Source organism: Vicugna pacos, chromosome 28, assembly GCF_048564905.1.
Source record: "Vicugna pacos chromosome 28, VicPac4, whole genome shotgun sequence".
Classification (NCBI taxonomy): domain Eukaryota; kingdom Metazoa; phylum Chordata; class Mammalia; order Artiodactyla; family Camelidae; genus Vicugna; species Vicugna pacos.
The window spans coordinates 1,052,129-1,072,480 of NC_133014.1; the positions used below are offsets into that span (position 1 = coordinate 1,052,129).

The 20,352-nt window shown below is 48.4% G+C and overlaps 1 protein-coding gene across 5 annotated transcripts in view; it reads right to left on the bottom strand.

The window, feature by feature from the left end:
• LOC140690088 (phosphatidylinositol 3,4,5-trisphosphate-dependent Rac exchanger 1 protein-like) overlaps window positions 1–20,352 on the bottom strand; it is an 85,624-nt gene that overhangs the window by 62,046 nt on the left and 3,226 nt on the right. The window contains exons 4-5 of one of the 5 annotated variants that reach the window (XM_072951617.1): window positions 9,426–9,479; window positions 6,404–6,540 (exon numbers count right to left, since the gene is read on the bottom strand). In XM_072951617.1, coding sequence (XP_072807718.1) covers window positions 9,451–9,479 — 29 coding nt within the window. In that variant the 3' untranslated portion in view covers window positions 6,404–6,540; window positions 9,426–9,450. Of the gene's footprint in view, window positions 1–5,674; window positions 5,815–6,403; window positions 6,541–9,425; window positions 9,480–18,972; window positions 19,043–19,200; window positions 19,315–20,352 lie in introns of those variants that run through there. The other 4 variants (XM_072951615.1, XM_072951613.1, XM_072951616.1 and 1 more) reach the window with 4 other exon arrangements.

Genomic DNA, 20,352 nt, shown 5'->3' on the forward strand with positions numbered 1-20,352 from the left:
CGGTCCCTGATGCCTCTTGGAGCCGGGCTTCTCTGTGGCCCCGGGGAGCAGATCCATCTCCTGGGGTGAGAATGAGGACGGTGCAGATCCCAGAGGGTGGGCTCTGGAGCCGAAGGGCCATGTTCATCGCTGTGGGCCCGTGAAGTACATCCCACCACGGCCTCAAACCCCTCATCTGAGGACGGACTGATGCCTGAAATGGTGGGAGATGACAGGTGTGGGCACGTTGCTGGGATCAGAGTTGATCCCAGGGAACCCACTTTATTGATGGGCAGCAGGTTCAGTGTCCAGGTGCTCTGTTCTGGGGAGGGCGGCTAGAGACGTGCAGAGTCCCCTCCCAGCGGTCCCCGTGCCTGTGTTGGGAACTGACCATCAAGTGGGGCCTGATGAATGAACCGGATGCTAGAAAGGGACACCCCTAACTCCCCCAATTTGGAAGGCGGGGCTCCTTCTCCCTGCTGAGTGATGTGGCAACTGAGAATTTCACACCCCCCACGCCCTAGCAGAAACTTCTCCTCTCACAGAGCCCACCCTCCCATGGGTCCCACTTTCCCCTGAACCCAGAGGCAGAGCCCCTCTGCCAGACAAGGTATGGGTAGGAGGGGTGGCTACAACCTTACGGGAGTGGGCGTGCACCGTGCTTGACCCCTGAGGTCCCAGCTGTGCAGCAGAGGCCGAGGGAGGACTTGCCAGGGAGGGCCGCAGGGCAGGGGCAGGGCTGAGTTCTGCATGAATCCTGACTATGCAGGGGCCGAGGGACCTGGTTTTGAGCCACATCCTGGGTATGGGCACGATGCCTTATGATCCCACAAGGGAGACCTCTCTGCTCTCATTGTTCAGATGGGAAGACATGAGCCTGCCCACCTAAAGCGACGCCCTGCTTCCCCAATTGGGGAGGAGGCTGAGTTGGACTGGGCCCCACAATCTTCAAGGAAGATTGCTCCCCCCAAGGTTGGCTCTCTGGGTATAAACCTGGGCAAGGGAGTCCTGACTACCCCCTGCGCCTGCTCTGTGCTGGTAACCTCAGTACACAGAAGCCTTGAGTCTCAGTCCACCCAGGAACCAAACGTTCACCCACCTACAGCAGAGACACCTGAGGCTCAAAGAGGAAGGTCTGCCCTGGAGATGGTGTGGAGGCCCAAGTCTCAGAAGACAGGTGAAACCAGGGTCTCAAGGATACTGCACAAACAGGACTTCACTCTGAACTGGGAATGTTGTGGAAAGACCCTGGGGGCCAGAGTGGAGGAGATGGGAAGCAGACCAGAGCCCGGGGGAAGGCAGGGAGCCCCAGGAATGCCTCCATGCCCTCGGCACAGGGCAGGGGAGCAGCTCTGAAGATATGACAGCCGAGGCTGCCCAGGGGGCCTTCATCACTACCACTTTGCTCGGATGACCTCAACAGCCCCATGACCACACCCATTTGGCAGATGCAGACAGAGACACCAAGTTATCCACCAGGCTGACAAGGAGAGGAGCTGGGATCAAATCCAGGATCAGATTCCAAGTGCTCCGCTCGCTGGCCCCAGACTAAGCCTGCCTGCCAAAACCGACCACAGGGCCCCCCGCTTGGCACTCTATACCTCAGTGGGCTCCCCTGCTGAGCCATCCCATCCCATCCCATCACACTGAGACAAAAGCACAGAGGCCTGGGGTCCAGGAGACAGGACTAGTAGCAGGGCCAGGGTGGGCACGTTCTGCCCATCCCCCTTTGCTGCCCCAGCCCAGGTGTCAAGTGGAAGCCTGACTGACGTGGAAACTGGCAGTGGGTGGGAGAGACAGGATGCCCCTTAGTTTCCCTGGCAACTGCTGCAGAACTGAGTCTTTCAAGATAAATTCAAGTTAGGCCTCAGCTGCTGAAACACCCATTATTTCAAGGCTGGTTACCTTGGTGACCCAGGTGGTGAGGAGGGGGTGGAGAGGCCAGGCAGGGGGCCACCGGCTCAGAGGACAGGCTGACCCTCAGACCTAGACATGACCCTGGTCACACACTGAGCCTTGAATTTCATCACAGACTGACCTCGGATCCTGACACAGGGTGCCTGGCCCTTATCACAGACGAGCCCTGTTCCTGGTCCCAGACCGCCACCTGAGCTTGGCCGCGCAACCTCCACGGAGGGACACTCAGCAAGTGGTGACTGCTACTTCTGTTATCATTGCTGTACCTTTAACGTGCGTCCCACTTACAGCTGACACCTAACGAATGTCATTCAGACTAACGTAACCGCAATGGGGGATTGTTCGCAAGGACTCCTGGGGCCCACAGTGCTCGGCAGAGGCTCTCAGGACCCCCTTTGCTGGGTGGCCACAGGGCTCCTGGGCTGGGTGGGCTGTGACGGGGCAGCAGAGGAGTGGGCAAGGCTGGGGGGTGGGCTGCCCCTCCAGGCCCAGAAGGAAGCAGCCATTCTCCCCCGGCTCAACGCCCCCTCTGTCTGGAAGCCTCACTTTCATCTCATTACCTGATAAACTGAGCAAATTAACGGCAGCCAGGCAGCCTTGGCCACCCAGGAGACAGGGCACATGGTCAGGGGGCTCCCAGCCTCCTTCCCACCCTGGCGCCCCAGCCTGCAGGCTATGGCCTCTCTGGCCCACGGGGCCTCAGTCGGCCGGGATGAGGGCCCTGGGAGAGGCCCGCATCCTGCTAGGCCTTCCTGCTTCCTGGGCAGAGCTCTCCCCAGCCCAGCAGGTGAGGCAGCAGAGGCAGTGGGTCAGCCCCTGTCCATTCCTGCCCTGTCCTCGCCCACCAGGCCGGTTCCCCAGGCATCCAGAGCGTGCTCCACTACCTGTAAAGTTAGGGCGTGTCCTGGGGCATGGAGTTCCTCCTCAGCCCAGTACATGGATGTGCAAATGAGGACCACAGGGGACAGGACAGCTCTCTGAATTCCCCCACCCAGTCCCCAGTCCCCTCCACCCTAGCCCCCAGGGGTCCTGACTTGGGCCATCTGTCCAGAGGCAGGCAAACGCAGAGAAGACTACCATGAGAGGGAGAGGGACACAGAGCTAAGAGGCCAGGAGAGCAGCTGCAGAGGTGCAGCCAGGCAGGGACAGAGGTGGAGGACAGGGGACAGTTGCTCAGGCCCAACAAACACTTCCCAGCCAGATGTGTGATGTAGCCATGTGGCATTTTGACAGGACAGAGGCACAAGGCTAAAAACAGGCCACGTGTTGGCCTGGGCCTCCTGCTCGCTCGCAGCTGCGCTGGGGATGGAGGGACACATGTGACCCAGCCTCCCCTAACCAGTGTGAGGGGTGAAGCTCCCTGGCACAGGCTCAGCCAGCAAGATTTGGGGCAAGCACCTGTCTGTCTCATCTGTGTGTCTTCTGAATGACTGCTGGACCTCTCTGGTCTGCATGCCACCCCACCCTGACACACACGTGTACACACATACACCCCACTCCCAGCAGAGTGCTGAGCAGGAGACACCCCAGGCGGGACCACCAGGTGACAAGAGCTGGTTCTGCCCTTTGTCTCCCCCTTGCAAGCTGTGCAACCCTGGCTGCTGCCTTAACTTCTCTATATCTCATTCCACTACGTAAGTATTAATCCAGGCCTCCTGTGTGCCAGGTTTCATCAGCCAGCAAGGCAAACTCCTCTGACCTATTTGGGAGGGGCGTACATTGTGGCAGGACAGAGAAAAAGGACACAGGAATTATCCAGTGTTCACAGGTGATGCCATGTGGGATGGGAAAAAGACATGGGGTGCGGTGACAGCGTGGCTCGGGCTGCTGCCACTTCAAGCAGCATGGTCAGGGGGTCAGGATGGCCAGGGCACGAGCAACCTGAGGGAACGGACCCTGTAGGTGTGTGGGTAACAGTGTTAAACCCCAGGGAACAGCCTGTGCAAAGGCCCTGTGCTGGCGGCTGCCTCTCTGAGGAGCCATCCCTGGGCTGCTGGGGGGTGTAAACTGGTTGACAGGCGGTGCTTCCTGCACAAGGAGACACTTAGACGCGGCTGTGGTCACCACCACCAAGGTGATGTTTACTCCCAAGGTCTCAGAGCATCAAGGCCTTCAGAGGCCCGGGCACGCACATGGGGGTCTGAACTTCCCCTGGGCCCAGGTGACCGTGTCCTGTCCTGCAGCCAAGCTCCCCGCTTCACAACATGGCAGCCCCAGCCTGCAGTCCCTGCGAGCTGTCTTCCCCCAAGGCCACCAGCCCTGCCACATAGCCTCGACACACGCTTTGTCACAAATGCTGAAATCGGCCTTCACACACACGCATGGTGAACGCGAGTACCTCCCACCCTCACACACATGCACAGAAGAACGCAGTGCACACACACACATACTGACATGCTGGAAGGGGGCAGGCGTGACCACGTGCACACACATGCCCCATGCACTGCACACATTTACACACACACCCCATGTGCACACAACACCTGGGGGAAGGAGAGGATCTGCCCCAGCCAAGGTAGCAGTGACCTCTGTCTTGCCCCGCCTGAAGATCTGCCCTCAGGCCTCCCACCCCAGCACTGGGGGCCCTGATGCACGGATGCAAGGTCGGGATTGTCTGATGTTCCCTGGATGCCTCACTGCACCCTCGTCCCAGGGCTCTGGCCACCTCTTCGCTCATCTCCTGACCCTCTCCAGCAACTCGCTGCTTCAACACGTTTCTAATCTGGGGTCCTCAGCCTGGATGCCATCAATAGAAACAGGTCCAGGATAACAGGCTTCCTTTGTAACCCCATTTAGCTTATTTTGTGCCTCCCACAACATCCTGAGCTTCCTGCAAATGGGGGATCCCCTCCAAGTGTCTGCAAGGCTCCCAACCTGCCCTGCTGCCACGGAGGCCTGTCCGGGGTCCCAGTCCACTGATCATGCCCTCCTGCACAGGTTCCCCTCCCTCTCACCAATGACACCTAACTGCTAAGAAAGTGGACTGTGCCCCAGCCCATACCTGCTAGGACCCACCCAGCGCATGAGTACACCCGCCTTTCCCTCTGACGGCCATAGGGCTTGCCCGCACTTCTTCCAAAATCTTGAACACAGACCCCCCTGACCAACTCAGGGCGGCTCCAGATGACACACAGTCCCGACACCAGGGACCCCCACAACCCAGACCTGACACCCGCTGCTTCTGTTTGGGTGTTAGCGCCTCCTTCCTCCCCCGCCGTGGAAGGCAACACCAGGACACAAAGGACTTCCCTTGTGCCTCTTCACTGCTCCTCTTCCCTGGCACGAGAACACCTCCCAGGAGCTGGGTAACTAGCAGTAGGATAAGGATTTGTGCAGCCACAACACATGCAACCCCCAAACTGCATCTCCTGACCACACATCCCGACCGCCGAATCGCCTCATTTTTCCCTCCCATGTCCCAAGAGGCCCCTGCAGACCCTGCCACAGGCCACAGCAGCCTGCTGGCCCATCAGAATCGTCCTACCTGCAAAACAGGAGGGACCTTCCCCCAGCCAGGAATGAAAAACTCCCTCATTCTGGGAAAAACCAGACTCATCCTTCCCTGAACACTCAGCAAGCCCCTCCCAGTGTGCTGCCACCACACCCGGCCTGGGGGCCAAAGACAAGCACCCTAGGTCCCTATTCTCACAGTGCAACTTGCTTCCCTGAGGGAGCCCTCAGGGACGGGTGGCCAGGGCAGGCCTGAAGAGGACACCCTCTCCCCCCTGCCCTCTGCCCAGAGGGCTGTCCCCTAAGTGTCTCCCCACTGGTGACTCACCTGGAGCGCATCCCCGTCCCATCCTGGGTCAGGCTGGTGAGGCAGTGCTCAGAGCCACCAGCCACCTCGCTGGGGTTATGGTTGCCTATGACCAGGTAGTCAACGGAGCTCTTGCTGGGGTGGGAGGGGCCCACCCTGGGACCCAGGGTCATCATCCTGGGAGGGGCCCACCCTGGGACCCAGGGTCATCATCCGGCAGCAGCTGCTGTCCCTTCATCTGCAAAAACTGCTTGCTGGCCTACAGGAAGGCCAGGGGCCCCAAGGGGTCACAGAGCCTCAGCACCTCATCACAGCTCTCCAGGCCCAGGTAGCTGGGCGTGGACTCCAGGAAGGATTCCAACTGGTAGATGCGGATGCTGACAGGGCTGCTGCAGGTGGGCACCTTGCCCACCTTCACATACAGCCTGTAGCGGCATGGGTCCGGGTTGCACAGGGTCCAGGTGCAGTGAGAGGTGTTGGCAGGGAACTCCACGGCCGCCAAGAAGAATCTGAAGAACTTGCCCTGAACCAGCATGGGGCACGGCCCTGCCCCAGGATGTATGTCCAGCCCCGAGGCCACACATGACTGATGACCCAGCAGCAGCAGCAGCAGCAGCGGATCAAAAATTCATAGGGCGCACAGGGCAGCGGCCTGGCCCCTCATCCTGCCTGGAGAGGCTGCCAGGATTTTGCTGGCTGGGCAGGCAGGCGTAGGCCAGGCCTTGACATGCCCAGGTCCGGTGGCAAGTACGGCCAAGCTGGGCTAGGGACAGATAGAAGGGCTCTGAGCAGAGGCAGGAAGAGGAGAGGACTTCAGAAGACCAAGGAGGCAACAGCGGCTCCTAATATCTGGGGATGGGGCGGCAGCCTGGGGTTGCCAGCAGCGGCTGGAAGAGAAACCAGGAGAGGACTGTCAGCCCTGTGGGGAGGCTGAGACTCGAGCATGCTGGGGGCCGTGCCCACCCTGAGCTTGGGGCCCTCATACAGGCCTCGGATCTGCTCTCAAGCACCTGCTCTATGCACCTGTCTCTCACTTCCCAGTGTGTTCACCTGTAGGGGCAGGAGGGCAGGAAGCCAGGGTCCCGGGCACATCCTCTCCCACCTAGGCCTGGGTGGGAGTACTGGGCAGTCCCTGCCAGGGCCGCAGGTCACATGGTCCTCAGCTGTGCCCATCTGGACAGACAAACTGGCATGGGCCCTCTGCCCTGGGCCTGCCTGAAATCCCCATGGTCACCATGGGGGTCATTCCCATTCTGGGTCTCTGTGGCCTCTCTGAACTTACCCCTCCCCAACCCCATCTTTCAGGGAAGGATCTGTAAACCCAGCCAGAGGGGATGCAGGACAGGGGGACAGAGGAGAAAGGTCATTCCAGCCATCCCATAGCCTCCCTGTAGCCTGACTCTCTGAACCTCAGCCCATGTGGCTGCAGACTCCCCTCCCATCTCTGCTTCCTCACATAATAATTGACCTACTCTTTGGGGGATGAAAGTGTGGTCAGATCCCAGGTCTCTGGCTGTGACTTTGACATTCAACTGCCTCCTCTTGGCCCCCACCCATCCTGTTGCCTGTCACAGATCCCATCAGGTGTCCCCAGCAGACTCCCACCTGTGCTACTGACAAGAAGCTCCCCTCCTCCTATACCCACCACCCAGATTCTCCTGCAGCCACTAGGTCCAGGCTTCTGCCTGGACTGACCCCTGCATCCTGCCTTGGCTAGGTCGGCAAGGTTGCCCTCCCTCCATTTCATGGTGAGGAAACCGAGGCTCAGACAAGGTCACAGTCAGGAGGCAGGAGTACCCACACCTGAAACCCCAAGATTGACCCTAATCTCGTGACCCTGGGGTCACCTGCCCTGTAAATGTACTGTAAAATGGCTCCAGCTTGTTTTACAACAGAAAAACCTGTGTGGTCTATTCGCCGTCAGCAGGTGGGGAATAAAAACAAGGTGAGACAAAAACAGGAATTAGGAGGAGCCTCTATTCCAAAAAATAGTAACCTAGAAAATAATAAGCTAAAGACAAAAAGTAACAAGATATGGCTCCTGTAAGATTGAAATTTAGGTAGCAGAAATTTCAAAAATACAATCTGTAAGGAAAATTATTGAAGCAAAAGAAAATGAAGCAAGAACAATCAAAGCTTTAGGCTGGAAAGGACTAAGAGGTTTTACATTCCATTATCACCACTTCATAGTTGTGTAATATTTGGCCAACTGTTTATTTCAATCTTAGATTCCTTGCAGAAAAATAGAAATGAAAACACCTCATTTGAAAAGTTACGAAGGTTTGTTAAGTTTCCCTTTTCCTTTTACTCTATCTTGACATCTAGTCATTCGAGATGGAAACTTGAGTGGTATTACAACATTAAAGTTATTAAAAACTTTATTGAAAAGCAGATCTCACATACACACATTATCTTTGGGGATCTCAGAAAAACTAATCCTAATTTGACATAAGACACTCACTGACAAATCATGTAGACCTACAGTTTGGCGGACCAACAACAGATTTGTAAGATGTCTCCAGTGCCTTTACATTGAATGAAAAAGAGCCAACGAGAGCTAAAACTCCATCAGTGAAGTGTGGTGCAGGAGAAACCACTTGAACTGAGAACTGGTTTTACTTTTCTGTGTAAGAAGAGACAAATCATACGCTTCCCATGGCCCTTATTCCCTCATTACTTCATAATAATGTTTAGCATTCAACAAAATACTGCGTGAGAAAGTGATCTGTGAGCTTCCCCGTGCTCTGCTCATTACTGCAGCACTATTTGTTGCCTTTTGTCAGGACTGTGTTACGGATACTGGATAATATTCCACTTAATTTTTATCGTGAACTTGTAAAGTAAATGTTATTATACATACAAACAAAACAACCTGAGGCACAGGATGATTACACTGTATTTCCATAGTAACACGGCTAACCAGTTGTGTAGCCAGGATGGAGCCTATCTGGCTAACTGCAAAACCAGTATTCTTGCCCAAAATGCTGTTTTGTTCCTGAGACAAAACTTGTTATTCTATCATTCAATATTTAGTATCTGTTGATAAATAATACGTAATTTTTATTCATAAGAGATAGATATGTTGAATCCTAGGTCTCGTTGAGAACAGATTCACATGATCTCATTATTTATCCCTGACTGACCTCTCACTGTCCTCTCCAGTTCTGACTGGCAGGTGCTAATAGAATAATTTGTTTCAGAGGGCTCTCATATTGTAATAGTGTATTTTTATCTTATGTATGGTCCTTAGAAAATTCAAAAAACTTTCACAAGGGACTTGACAAGTGGGTGATTTTAAAACAATTGTATTGCCTTATGAAAAGAAAAACAACCTGCTCTTGTTTACTCATATTCATGTGCTGAACTATTTAATCCTTGTGTAAACGGGGGTGGATGCAAAAGTTCTAGAAACAACAGTAAAATATAAATGGAACATAAGCACTCCACTGGGAGGAATTCACCGTGCTGACAAAGAAGAGCTGTACTTTTCATAAAGATGATCTCCTGAAGTAGGCAGTGTGTGCCAATGGAAAAGGCTAAAAGATGCTCCGTGGGGAATACGTTCTCCATTTATTTCATTCATGCAAAGCCCTTTATAACTAAAAAAAAAAAAAAGCTCCTTATTCTATTTTTATCTAACAGCATCCACTCAGTAAGCTGAAAGTTTACTTTGTGTTCTGTCTCTTGGTAGAAATTCAAGGCCCTAGGAATGCTGTGACTATACATATGAAAATAGGACCCAGAGTTAACAGGAGAGTTTAATTTACTTTACCTCATTTATAATGATCCAGTGACAGTCAAAAGCAACCAAATTCGTCTCCACAACCTGGAAGAGAAAAGAACCCAGTTATCAGTCAGCATTAATTGTGGAAAACAAACCAAACTAAATAGATATACTTGCCAAATGGCAAGAAATACATACTACATGTTAGCAAGGTCTGTGTTACTCAACTGAAGATGGAAACCATTAGTAAAACACTGTGGAAACACGTGTTCATCTCATAAATGCACTGTAGACTTGCTAATTAAGTTTGAAAATATAATCAAAAGCCTAGAAAAACAAAGGCTTCAATCGAAAAAAATATATAAATAACACTTCAGTGATTTAACTTAGAGTAGAGTTCCAATCATATTTCCTACTCCAAATAAACTTTGATGACCTTCTATTATCTACCTGAGAAACACCTAAGTACATATTTCTCCATAATCTGACTCTAACTTAACATTCTTATCATCTATATCCCTGTGTATGTGTTTGTTATTGTCTTGACAAAGTAAAATGCTCTATGTTCTGAAAAGTTTTGTGCAAGTGTATTCTAAGGAGATCCAATCATAAAATTACCTGAAGGTAAAGACTAAAAGCAATAAACATTTATACTAGAACATGTTATAGGTGGGTAATTTCAGGAGCTTTTAGACCACTAGTAACATGAACAGAAAGAAAACTTATGTTAAAAGAAAAGTGAACTACTTGTAGGCAACAATCTTGTCTGGATAGCTATGGATAAACTGATTTGAAATGATCCTCAGCTAAGGACCTAAAAGTGACCCTCTGTGTGTGTGTGTCTCTGCGTGTGTATAATAGAGGTAACTTTTTTTAAATCAAGGTTTCCATTCTATCCAGTTTATCATACATATACTGAGACATGTTTTATAACTCATGCCATGGAGCAAATAGATATATAATAGGTTAAACTGATTTGAAAGAGATTACTCCATTATTTTCAGCAACAATACCTGCAGATTAGGTTTTAATTGAAGATACTTTCTAACAGCTAGCAAGGAACAGTTATAAAGTGTAAACTACTTTTGAGGGTTATTCTTTGAGGGTATTCTGAGAAATACCTACTGAAAGATGCACTGATTTATGAAAAATACAAATGGAAATATATTTTTACATGATTCAAAACTTTGTTAAAGTATATAAATATTTGCAGAATTCAAAAAAAGTTTGGTATAAACTTTATACCATTTCCATATACATCACATAGATTCCTAGGACCTTACTAATGTGTATATATAATACAGTCTCATAGAAGGGAGGATATGTTATCTATTTTTGAGTTATATCATTATCATTTTTTGAACAAATGCTCAACTTCTAGGTGAAAATGTAGAAAATATGACTCATGCAGTTTTCAGTTTTTTCAGTTTTAGCTAAAAAAAAATTACTTTATACCGGTAATGACACCATTTATTTCTAATTTTATAATTATTTTTCTTTAATCATCTTAGACAAATCATCAGTAACTTATTAGCAACAAAATGTTAAAAAAACAAATGAGAACACCATAAGAATTTAATGGAACACAAACTAGACTCACATATAAGAAAAGTAGTTCTCTGTATTAAAAAAAGAGAGAAATCATATTGAATATGGGGGGAAAACCCACATGACTAACATAGAAACATGAAGTATTTATAGAAAACAGAATGAAAACCAAAATATAGATTGAAAGTACTTCTGCAACAATATTATTAGTAGAATGAAGAAATGACTCAATTTAGCTTAAATTATCCCCATTTAGACAATGTGTACCATGTGGCAAGATCAAGCAAAATTCAGTCTATGAGAACTCTGTATTAACCTGTAGAACTTAAGTAAAGACTTATTTTGTGCAACAAAATTTATGAAATAAGGAAAAAGTAAGAGTTACCTTCTTGATATGATAATGATAACATAATAATGTGTCTATAATGATAACATTGATAATGTGTCTAGACCACAAAATTTACTCAACTTTCACACGCTGTCTTGAAATAAACTTTCAGGCAGAAGCAGAAAATAGTATATTGGTACAGGCTCAGTCGTGCATTTCAGTAAAGGAGAAAGGCAAATATTTCATCTAAGGCCATGATACCACTAGCCATACCACCGTCCTTTGCTTAGGAAATAATCTTCTCTTACTCCTGTCTCTCTTTTACTCTTGAATACTAAACTATAAAACATTTTTCTTTTTATTTTTGAAACGAGGAAAAAATATGAGCACATTACAGCAGATAAAGAAATAAATAATTTATCACAATAGCTCAAGGTCATGGAGCAGACCCCACTTCCCTACTCCCTGAAGTAGTCTTATGCTAAAGCTGAAACCAGCCTCTGCTATGTTCAGACATTGCATTTTGGGTCTACCTGTTAAAGTAACTTAGCCTATCTTCTTTATTGCAATGCATTTATACTAATCTCAGCTATGCGCCTTTTTCTAACCTTAATTAATTTTAATAAACACAATTAAGAGTGATTTAAAATTCTGTGATTTTATAAAAGCATGATTTCAAAACCATGCAATATCTGTTGGTCTTTTCATGAATACTGAATGTTCAGGACTTTTTTTATGAGCCCATTGTTCTTTGGGGAAGGAAAATAAATTATACCGGAAAATTACTAAGCATCTGGAGGTAAATGTGCCTCGTCCCTTTAAGTATACAAGATATACAAGATATACATGGACATACAACTAAAATCCATGCTTTACTGTGGGGCCACATTATAAAGAAGCTCTGAAACTTTTTTATTGCTATGTTGTACACAGAAAGTTAATGCTTCCACTCATTATCTGAGGAACTATCCACTAAAAGAGGACTATAATTTCTTTAGGTCTAGGTTAACATCTTCATGTATAACTAAGGAGCTGGCATAACTTCTCTGATTTTTTACAATTGAATGTTACTAAAAGAGAGCAATGCAAAAAGCCACTAATTAAAAAAGTAACCGATATCTGTAATGGTAGAACGAATATTTAGTAAGAGGCATAAAAAGGTGATGGGGAGATCACTAGCTTAGATCTTGGAAACTGACTGTTTATTTATATTATATATATTCTTATATATTATTAAGTATCTGTATATAACCTACTACTAAACATATATATATACACACACACACACATATATACACCGAGAGAAGTGAAAATTACAGTAAAGTTAAAAGATAAAAAGGAGTGATAATGTTGTTTATCCTTTTCACATCTTATAAATCAAGCTAGCATGTAGTGAACATTCTTATAAAAGACATATTTATATAAAAAGAAATTCTCAGCCATTTGTGTGGCTAGCAAATGTCAAACTAATTATAAATCCCAAATCAATTCATCTAATAATTTTTATATTTGTATTAATCACTTTCCATTTATTATACTTCAGCCTAAGTAATGCTGTAACCAACTACTTTCATTACTACCTTAAAGGACTGAATTACTTCTCGATAAAGGATTAAGAAGTGATTGTACGATATCCTAGACTATTTTAAGCCTTTGTATTTCTTTCCAGTTATATTAGTACTTAGAGAAAACTATTCCATTTTCTCATCTTCCTTACATTTATGCAGGATGCTACAGAAAGGGGAAAACCATGATTGGAAAGGTTATAACTACAATGAATTACAACAGAGTAAACATGAAGATGTAAAAGAGGACATCAAAATCCTTAAAGTTGGGAAGGGGAACAAGAAAATATAGATTTCTTTTCTTTTTTTCGTTCTTTTTAGGATGTGTTATACGACTATCAGTTTAAAGCAAACAGATATAGTAATGAGTTAATATACAGGCAAAACAGGGTAACCACGTATCAAAAACATACAGTGCAGTCAAAGGAACCAAAAAGAAACCAAGATAATACAAAAGAAAATTTTTGAACCCCAAAAAGAAAAAGAACAAAGAGGGAAAAGTGAAGTAAGCCACAAAGAGAAAAAATATAACATATATCACTCATATGCAGAATCTTAAAAAAAAGAAGAAGAAGAAAAGACGACACTAATGAACTCATCTACAAGACAGAAACAGACTTGCAGACTTACGAAACAATCTTATGGTTACCGGGGGAAAGGAGGTCAGAAAGGGATAAATTTGGGAGTTTGAGATTTGCAAATGTTAGGCACTGTATATTAAAGCAGACTGAAAAAATGTTCTTCGGTATAGCGCATGGAACTATATTCAATAACCTTCAATGAAAAAGAATATGTAAATGAATATATGTATGTATATACATGACTGGGACACTGCTGTACACCAGAAATCGACACACTTTAACTGACTGTACTTCAATAATAAACAAAAATTAGAAATTAAAAAATATGTATGTCTATATCAAAACGACAATGATGTGGGAAAAGAACGTGTACAAAGATGAAAACTTGAAAATCCAGAGCATTCAGCTGGGTTGATGGGATTGGGTGACATTTCCCATTTTGCACATTTCAGGTCTCCGATTACAACTCAGGCGTGTCCCCTAAGTCTCCATAAGTCTGGGCTTCCTCGGCTGTGGGGCTGAGAAGACGCGCCCTTGCTCACGAGCCGCGTGTGAAATGACACACGTACGGCATCCAACGCTGCGCTCACAGCTGCTCCGTGAGAGCAGGAGTGCTTGCTTCGCCGCTGTATTCCCAAAACAGGGACGCGGGCTCAATCCTAGGTTCCAGGGTCCCGGCCTCCACCCCCTACACGGGCCCCTCCCCCATTGCCCCGCCCAGCGAGGGCCTGCCTGGAAAGTGCCTCGAGCAACGCCCCAGCCCAAGCGGGCCGTTCTGCCCAAGATCCCTGGCGCGCGGATGGCGGGACAGCCCGGCTGGGGGCGTGCCCGGGCTCGGGGTCGGGATCGAGGGGCCGGGCCGGGGCCGGGGCCGACGCCGCAGTTGAGTCCACCGAGGCCGAGCGGGGGCTGCGCGGAAGGGCGCGGGCCGCACGCGGGGCTCGGACACTCACCACACGACGCCTTGGGAGCCCTCGCCGAGGTCGCAGGTTGCTGGAGCGCGGCCCCTCGTCCAACACCTGCCCGCGGACCACCTCGGGGCGCCCGCCCGCCGCCCCCGCGCTGGACACGAAGTTCCGCGGCCGCCGCTCGGCCAGCGCCGCGCCTCCCAGAGGGACCGCGCCGCCGCCGCTGCAGCCGCCGCCGCTGTCGGAGGGAAGAGGACCGGCATCGCTGGGAGACCCGACGACCCGCCATCCGCTCGACCAACTGCTGCCTGCCCGCCTGACTAACTGACCGTTGGGCGGGCGGAGGGAGGGGCCGGGCAGTGCACGCGCGCGGATTGGCTCCCGTGGCCCCAGGGGCGGGTCTCGTGGCCACACAGACTTGTACTCTTGTTGCCTATTCTTGTACCTTCATCGAATTTTCAGAGAAGCCTATGACTTCTTTAAAATCCATTTATAAACGTGGAGAAGAATTTGCAAGTAGTTTTGATGACTGAAGCAAACAATGAATGTGAGGGTATGATAAGAAATGAGGCTGGATAGCAACTTAAGATAAATCATGAAGGCCTGGTACCACATCTAATGAGGTTAGGTTGTTTGTTTCCCTAATTATGGTAGGAAATAACTGAAGGATTTTTTTTAAGTGTCAAGGTCAGTTGTATTGAATACAAATTAAAATTACTACTGGTATCACTCTGTAGATGAGACAAGAGTAAGAATAGTAAGATTTCAGATTAGAGGCAGGGAACCAAGTAGGAAATCACTGCAATTATTCATGAGAAAAATCAGGGGCAAAACTAAGTCAACAGCAGTAGGAAGGAAAAGATGGAACGAATGGTCACAGGAGTTGTAGCACAGAACCAATCAGACTTAGTAACTGTCTGGGTAGAAGTGTAAGTTTCTGGGTTTGGGTTAATAGTTCAGTTGAGATAGGATGAAAGGAAAGAGAAGTAAGTTTGATGAACTGATTTTTTGTTTGTTCAGTTTAAAGAGCTTAGAAAATATCCAATCAAGACTTGAATATGCAAACCCAAAAATTAAGGGAAAAAGAACTGGGCAGAAGATACAAATTTGAGCAGCAAAACACCTTACATGGTAGTTAAAGCCACAATACGTTTGAGACATTCCCTAGGAAGAACGTATCAAACACTCCTACCCAATAGAAATATAATATGAACAGGATGAAAATTACTAAAGTTTTACTAGCCACAGTAAACAGAAGTAAAAGGCAACAAGTGCAATTAATTACAATACACTTCATTTAACCTAATATATCTAAAGCATTATTGCAAGTGTAATAAAGTTTTAATTCATTAATGAGAAATTTTACAAGATTTTGTTCCGATGGCTTTGAAATCCAACGTCTGTTTTACACTTAACAGCACATCTCAGTTCACACTCCCCACATTTCAAAGGAGTAGAAGTCACATGTGGATGATGGTTGCAGTATTAGACAGTATGAAAAAGTGAAAAGAAAAGATGAGGTCAAAGCACAGAATTCTGGATGCAATCATTATTTTAAAAGCAGGCTAAGGAAGAAGAGGGTATGAAGGAGACCAAGGAGAGGATGTATGTGCGAGGAAAACCAGGGAAGACGGATGCCGTGGGAGACAGGAAGGCAAAGCGCACTGAGGAGGGACGGCCAGCACTAATGCTGCCACAGCGGTGAGACAGGAAAGGGAAGTGCCCACTGCAGCGCCCAGGTCAGAGGTCATGGGTAACCCGCCCAAGAGCGACTGCGCGGATGAGGTGGCCGTGGAAGCCAGCATGCAGTGGACTGAGGACGGAGACAGGAACCACATGCCCTTCTCTCACAAAGTATTAATAGAATCTCTTATTACTTAAACCAGCGATTCCAAAACCGGGTGGATCAGCAGAATCACTCGAAGGATTTTCAACAATACGGATAAACAAAGTTCCTGTTTCACTAGGTCTAGAGTAAGGGACTTTACGTATTATTTAGCGTTCTCTAATTCTGAAGACTTCCGGCGTACAGTAAAATTGGTGTCAGCACTCCTAAACGTGAAAATCCTCAACTCAGTCAGGCCAGGCTCTGGAAAGTCTGTAGGACTGCATCCCCCGTTCTGTAGTGAAGTTTCTCAACCTTCCTTACCCCTCAGGACAGGAATTAGGATTTACTAGCACAGACGTGAGCTTTATTAAAAGTTCAAAGTTCTTTTCTAGTGACTATGACTGCAGGCCAATTATTTATTGTTTTTGCCTTGCTTATCCTCAATATATAAAAGGAATGACTAGAGAGGACTAAAACGTATACTGACTCTACTTAAAGTTATTGTTTTTACACAAATATTAATCCTCCTAATAGTTTTAAAAGTTTTCATGCCAAAAGTGCAGTCTCCTCCTCCTTGAACATGCAGTGAAAGTCGGAAATTAAACTATTTTCTCAAAAGTTAATGTTAACGTTCAGTTACAGCTAAACAACGTTCTCAGCAGTCAGTCCGGGGGTAACAACAGGTGATGAGGTAGTGGCTCAGAACCAAGACTAATTGAGCTCAACCTTATTTCCCTCTATTTCCTCAAAGCTGCACGCTGCCCTTCAGAAGTCTCTTTACGCTCCCCCTTTACAGTCACTTTGCCTTGAGTTTACTTAGGTAAAAAATGCTGGAGTGCAGAGCACACGCTGTGACTTGCCGTGCAGTCCAAGCTACTAGGAAGATGCTAACTCAGAACTTAAGCTCTCATTAACTTCCCACGAGAATTCAATGCAGTTCAAATAGTAATTCAAGACACTCTGCATCTTCCTTTTTACTGAGCAAAACCACAGTATCAAACACTGCATCCCTGACTAGACAATCTTTCCCATAAAAAAAAAATTGTAAGAAAAGAAATTCTATTGTATTACTCCGTCTCCAAGATAAAACAGTAAATAGAGCCTCTTAAAGCTGAAAAACTCTCCAAGGATCATTTGGTCCAATTTCCTGCCTTTAGGCAGGTAAATGTCTAAAGCATCCAGGAAGACGCCGTCCCTCTCTCTGTGAGGACCTCCCAAGGGAAGGGAGCAGTTACTGAGTGCCTAGCACATGCCAGGTGTGCACCGGAGAGGGAAACGGAGCCAGCACCATTCCCCGGGTGTTTGCCTACACATTATTCATTTAATCTGAGTACATTTTTGAGGATTTGTGTTGGTATTCTCACTTCTATAAATAAATTTTAAAAAACCAAGGCTCAGAGATGTTAAGTGGGACTAGGATTTAAAGCCAGGAGCGTCCTGAGGCTCAGGCTCCTCCCCCTCCCCCATGGAGGTGGGAAGCAGTCAGATTCCGGTCACACGGGGAAGGCACAGGCAATGAGCTATGCCTCTGGAACCAAGGTGGCAGGATGGAGGAGAAGGAAAACAGTCAAGGAGGCCTCTGGGTTTGGGGCCTGAGAATCTGGACGGATGGAGACTGGACACCGAGGGGAGGAACAGACCTCAGAGGAAGACGAGGAGTTCAATTCTGGCCACACTAAGTGTGTGGTGCCTGTTAGACATCCAGCGGGTGTCAGGGAGAAAGACAGGGCTAGGGTCCGGGACTGAGGCTGGGCTAGAGAGACGTGGGAGCCCCTGGTGGGCAGAATAGCAGTCCCAGAATGATGCCCCATCCCATCCCCAGACCCTGTGAGCACGCGGCGTTACCTGGCTAGGAGGGATTGTGCCTGCGGCTGGAGAGAAGGTTGCTGATCAGCTGCCTTTACAACGAGGAGAGGAGCCAGGAATACCCAGGTGAACCCAGTGTAATCACAAACATTCTTCTGTCCCTCTGCCTGAGTTGGGCTGGTCTTCCTCTCTGGCCCCCTTGCCATAGGGGTCCTCACCGTGGGCCTCCTGTGCAACCTCGTGGGTGTGACAGGCCCACTGCTACAGGCCTTGTGAGGGGGAGCAGAGTAAGAGGGGCGGCCACCACGCCAGCAGCCCAGGGAGGAGGGGACGGGATGAGGTGCAGTTTCCCGATTCCAAAACTCAGGCTTTTACCCTGTTGGTGACACCACCTTTGGACAGCCCTCCCAGACTTCACTCTGGAACCTTCCTGAGGGACCTCCAGTCACAGTCAGTGCTCACCCTCCGTAATCTACACTCTGCACAGAAGCCAGGGAAGTGGGGAGCCTTTGAAAATGGAAATCAGATCCATGGGAGTAGAAATCTTGTCTCCCCTAGGGACCCAGGGCCTACAAATGTGCCAGGCACACAGCAGGCGCTCAATAAACACTTATTAAATGAACCAATGAATGGGATCATGCCCCACAGAAGCCCGGCCACAACCCAAGTATACGATCAATTTTTACAATCAACGTGACTATTTGCCCAGTGTGCCTGCATGGTAAGAAAAGAGGGTCTTTTTAAACCCACTTCACAGCTGTGAAAACTGAGGCCAAGAGGTTTAGGGAGGCAGAGGGGTCATAGAACCCAAGCCCAGCTCAGCCCACCCAGGTAGGCAGCCCCACCCTACCCAAAACATTGTGGTACCTTCCATCTTCTCCCCAGAGAAAGGAGGGTGGCCCTCATTCCCTCTCCCCAGTGAGCAGGGCTTCCCTGATCCCCTTGGTCGCTGGGTAGCTCACAAGAGCCTCTTCCAGGTGGCTCCGGAATGCCTGGAGGTGTTCTGGGACCTCTGGCACACCATCACTCACCACGTTGTTGCCACTGACCTTCGAATGCACTGGCCAGGAGGACATAGCCCTGCGGCCGCAGCCTTGGAGCCTGAAGGGGACGGGAGTGCTTGAGGCGAGGAGAGGCTGGGGCAGTGCCAGGCAAGGGCCAGTAACCAGATGAACACTGTCCCCCAACCTCCCCACCACCCCAAATCCCCAGACACCACCCTGGAGCCACTCTCCCCCCACTCCAGTGGGCATGACAGGGACTGGTGTTCCTATTTTGCAGAAGAATCTGAGGCTCAGAGAAGTAGCAGCTCACCCCAGGTCACACAGCCAGGAAGGCGGAACTTGAGCCCAGGAACACCTCACTCCAGAGACCTAGGAGAAGCCAGGTTTGAACGCAGGTCTCCCAGGCTCCAAGGGCATGTTTTTCCAGCTATCCCATGATTCCCAAACTGTAGGTCTTGGACCCCGGGGTTTCTGTGGGTTACTATGAAGGGACTAGAAATGCAAATGTGTGTCAAGCTTTGTGCACAGGAGACTGACAAACAGGTGGGCGTGCTGTGATGGGGAAAAGTATGGGCCTGAACTCCAGGGGCCTGGGTTCAAAACCTGGCTCTGCCACTAACCTCGGTGTCCTCATCTGGAAAATAAAGACACCAACAACATCTACTCGTGGGGTTCCTGAGTCAGTAAGTTACACACACAAAGCATTCAGCCCTGTGCCCAGCTCTCAGTAAGGACTCCAGAAGTATCAGCTGTTTCGATATCTTTGTCGAGTTCGCCCATAAACACCTATCCTTCCCTGTGGATGCTCTAAGGCAGGGCTTCTCAGCTCAGCACCACTGACATCCCAGGCTGCAAATTCTCCGCTGTGAGGGCTGTCCTGGGCACAGCGGGATGTTTAGTAGCATCCTGGTTTCTACCCATGAGAGGCCAGAAGCACCCGCACCCCAAGTTGTAACAACAAAGGTGTCTCCAGACATTGCCGGATGTCCTCTGGAGGGTGACACTGCTCCCAGTTGAGAACCACTGCTTTACGGACAAATACAATAAAAACCCACTGGATTAACACATTCTCAGTAGCTTTCTGGCATGACATGCATTTTCAGTCAATTTAAAAATATAACTATGACCACAAGAGTGGACAATGAATCTTTAAGCTTTAAAAGGTGGGCCCTCAGATGGAGAGAGGATTGGGAACCCAGTATCTAAGGTCTATTTGCTTTCCTCTCTGGGACAGAGTAACCCCTCAAATGGCACGCCAGGAGAAGGCAACACAGAAAGCAGAGGTCTCAGATGCTTGACCTATGGGCTGGATCTGGCCAAAGAAATTTGGCCAAAATTCCTATTTCTGGCTTCTTTTTAAAAAAACAAACCTGACCAGAGGAGGCCCACATTCCTGCCTAGCAATAA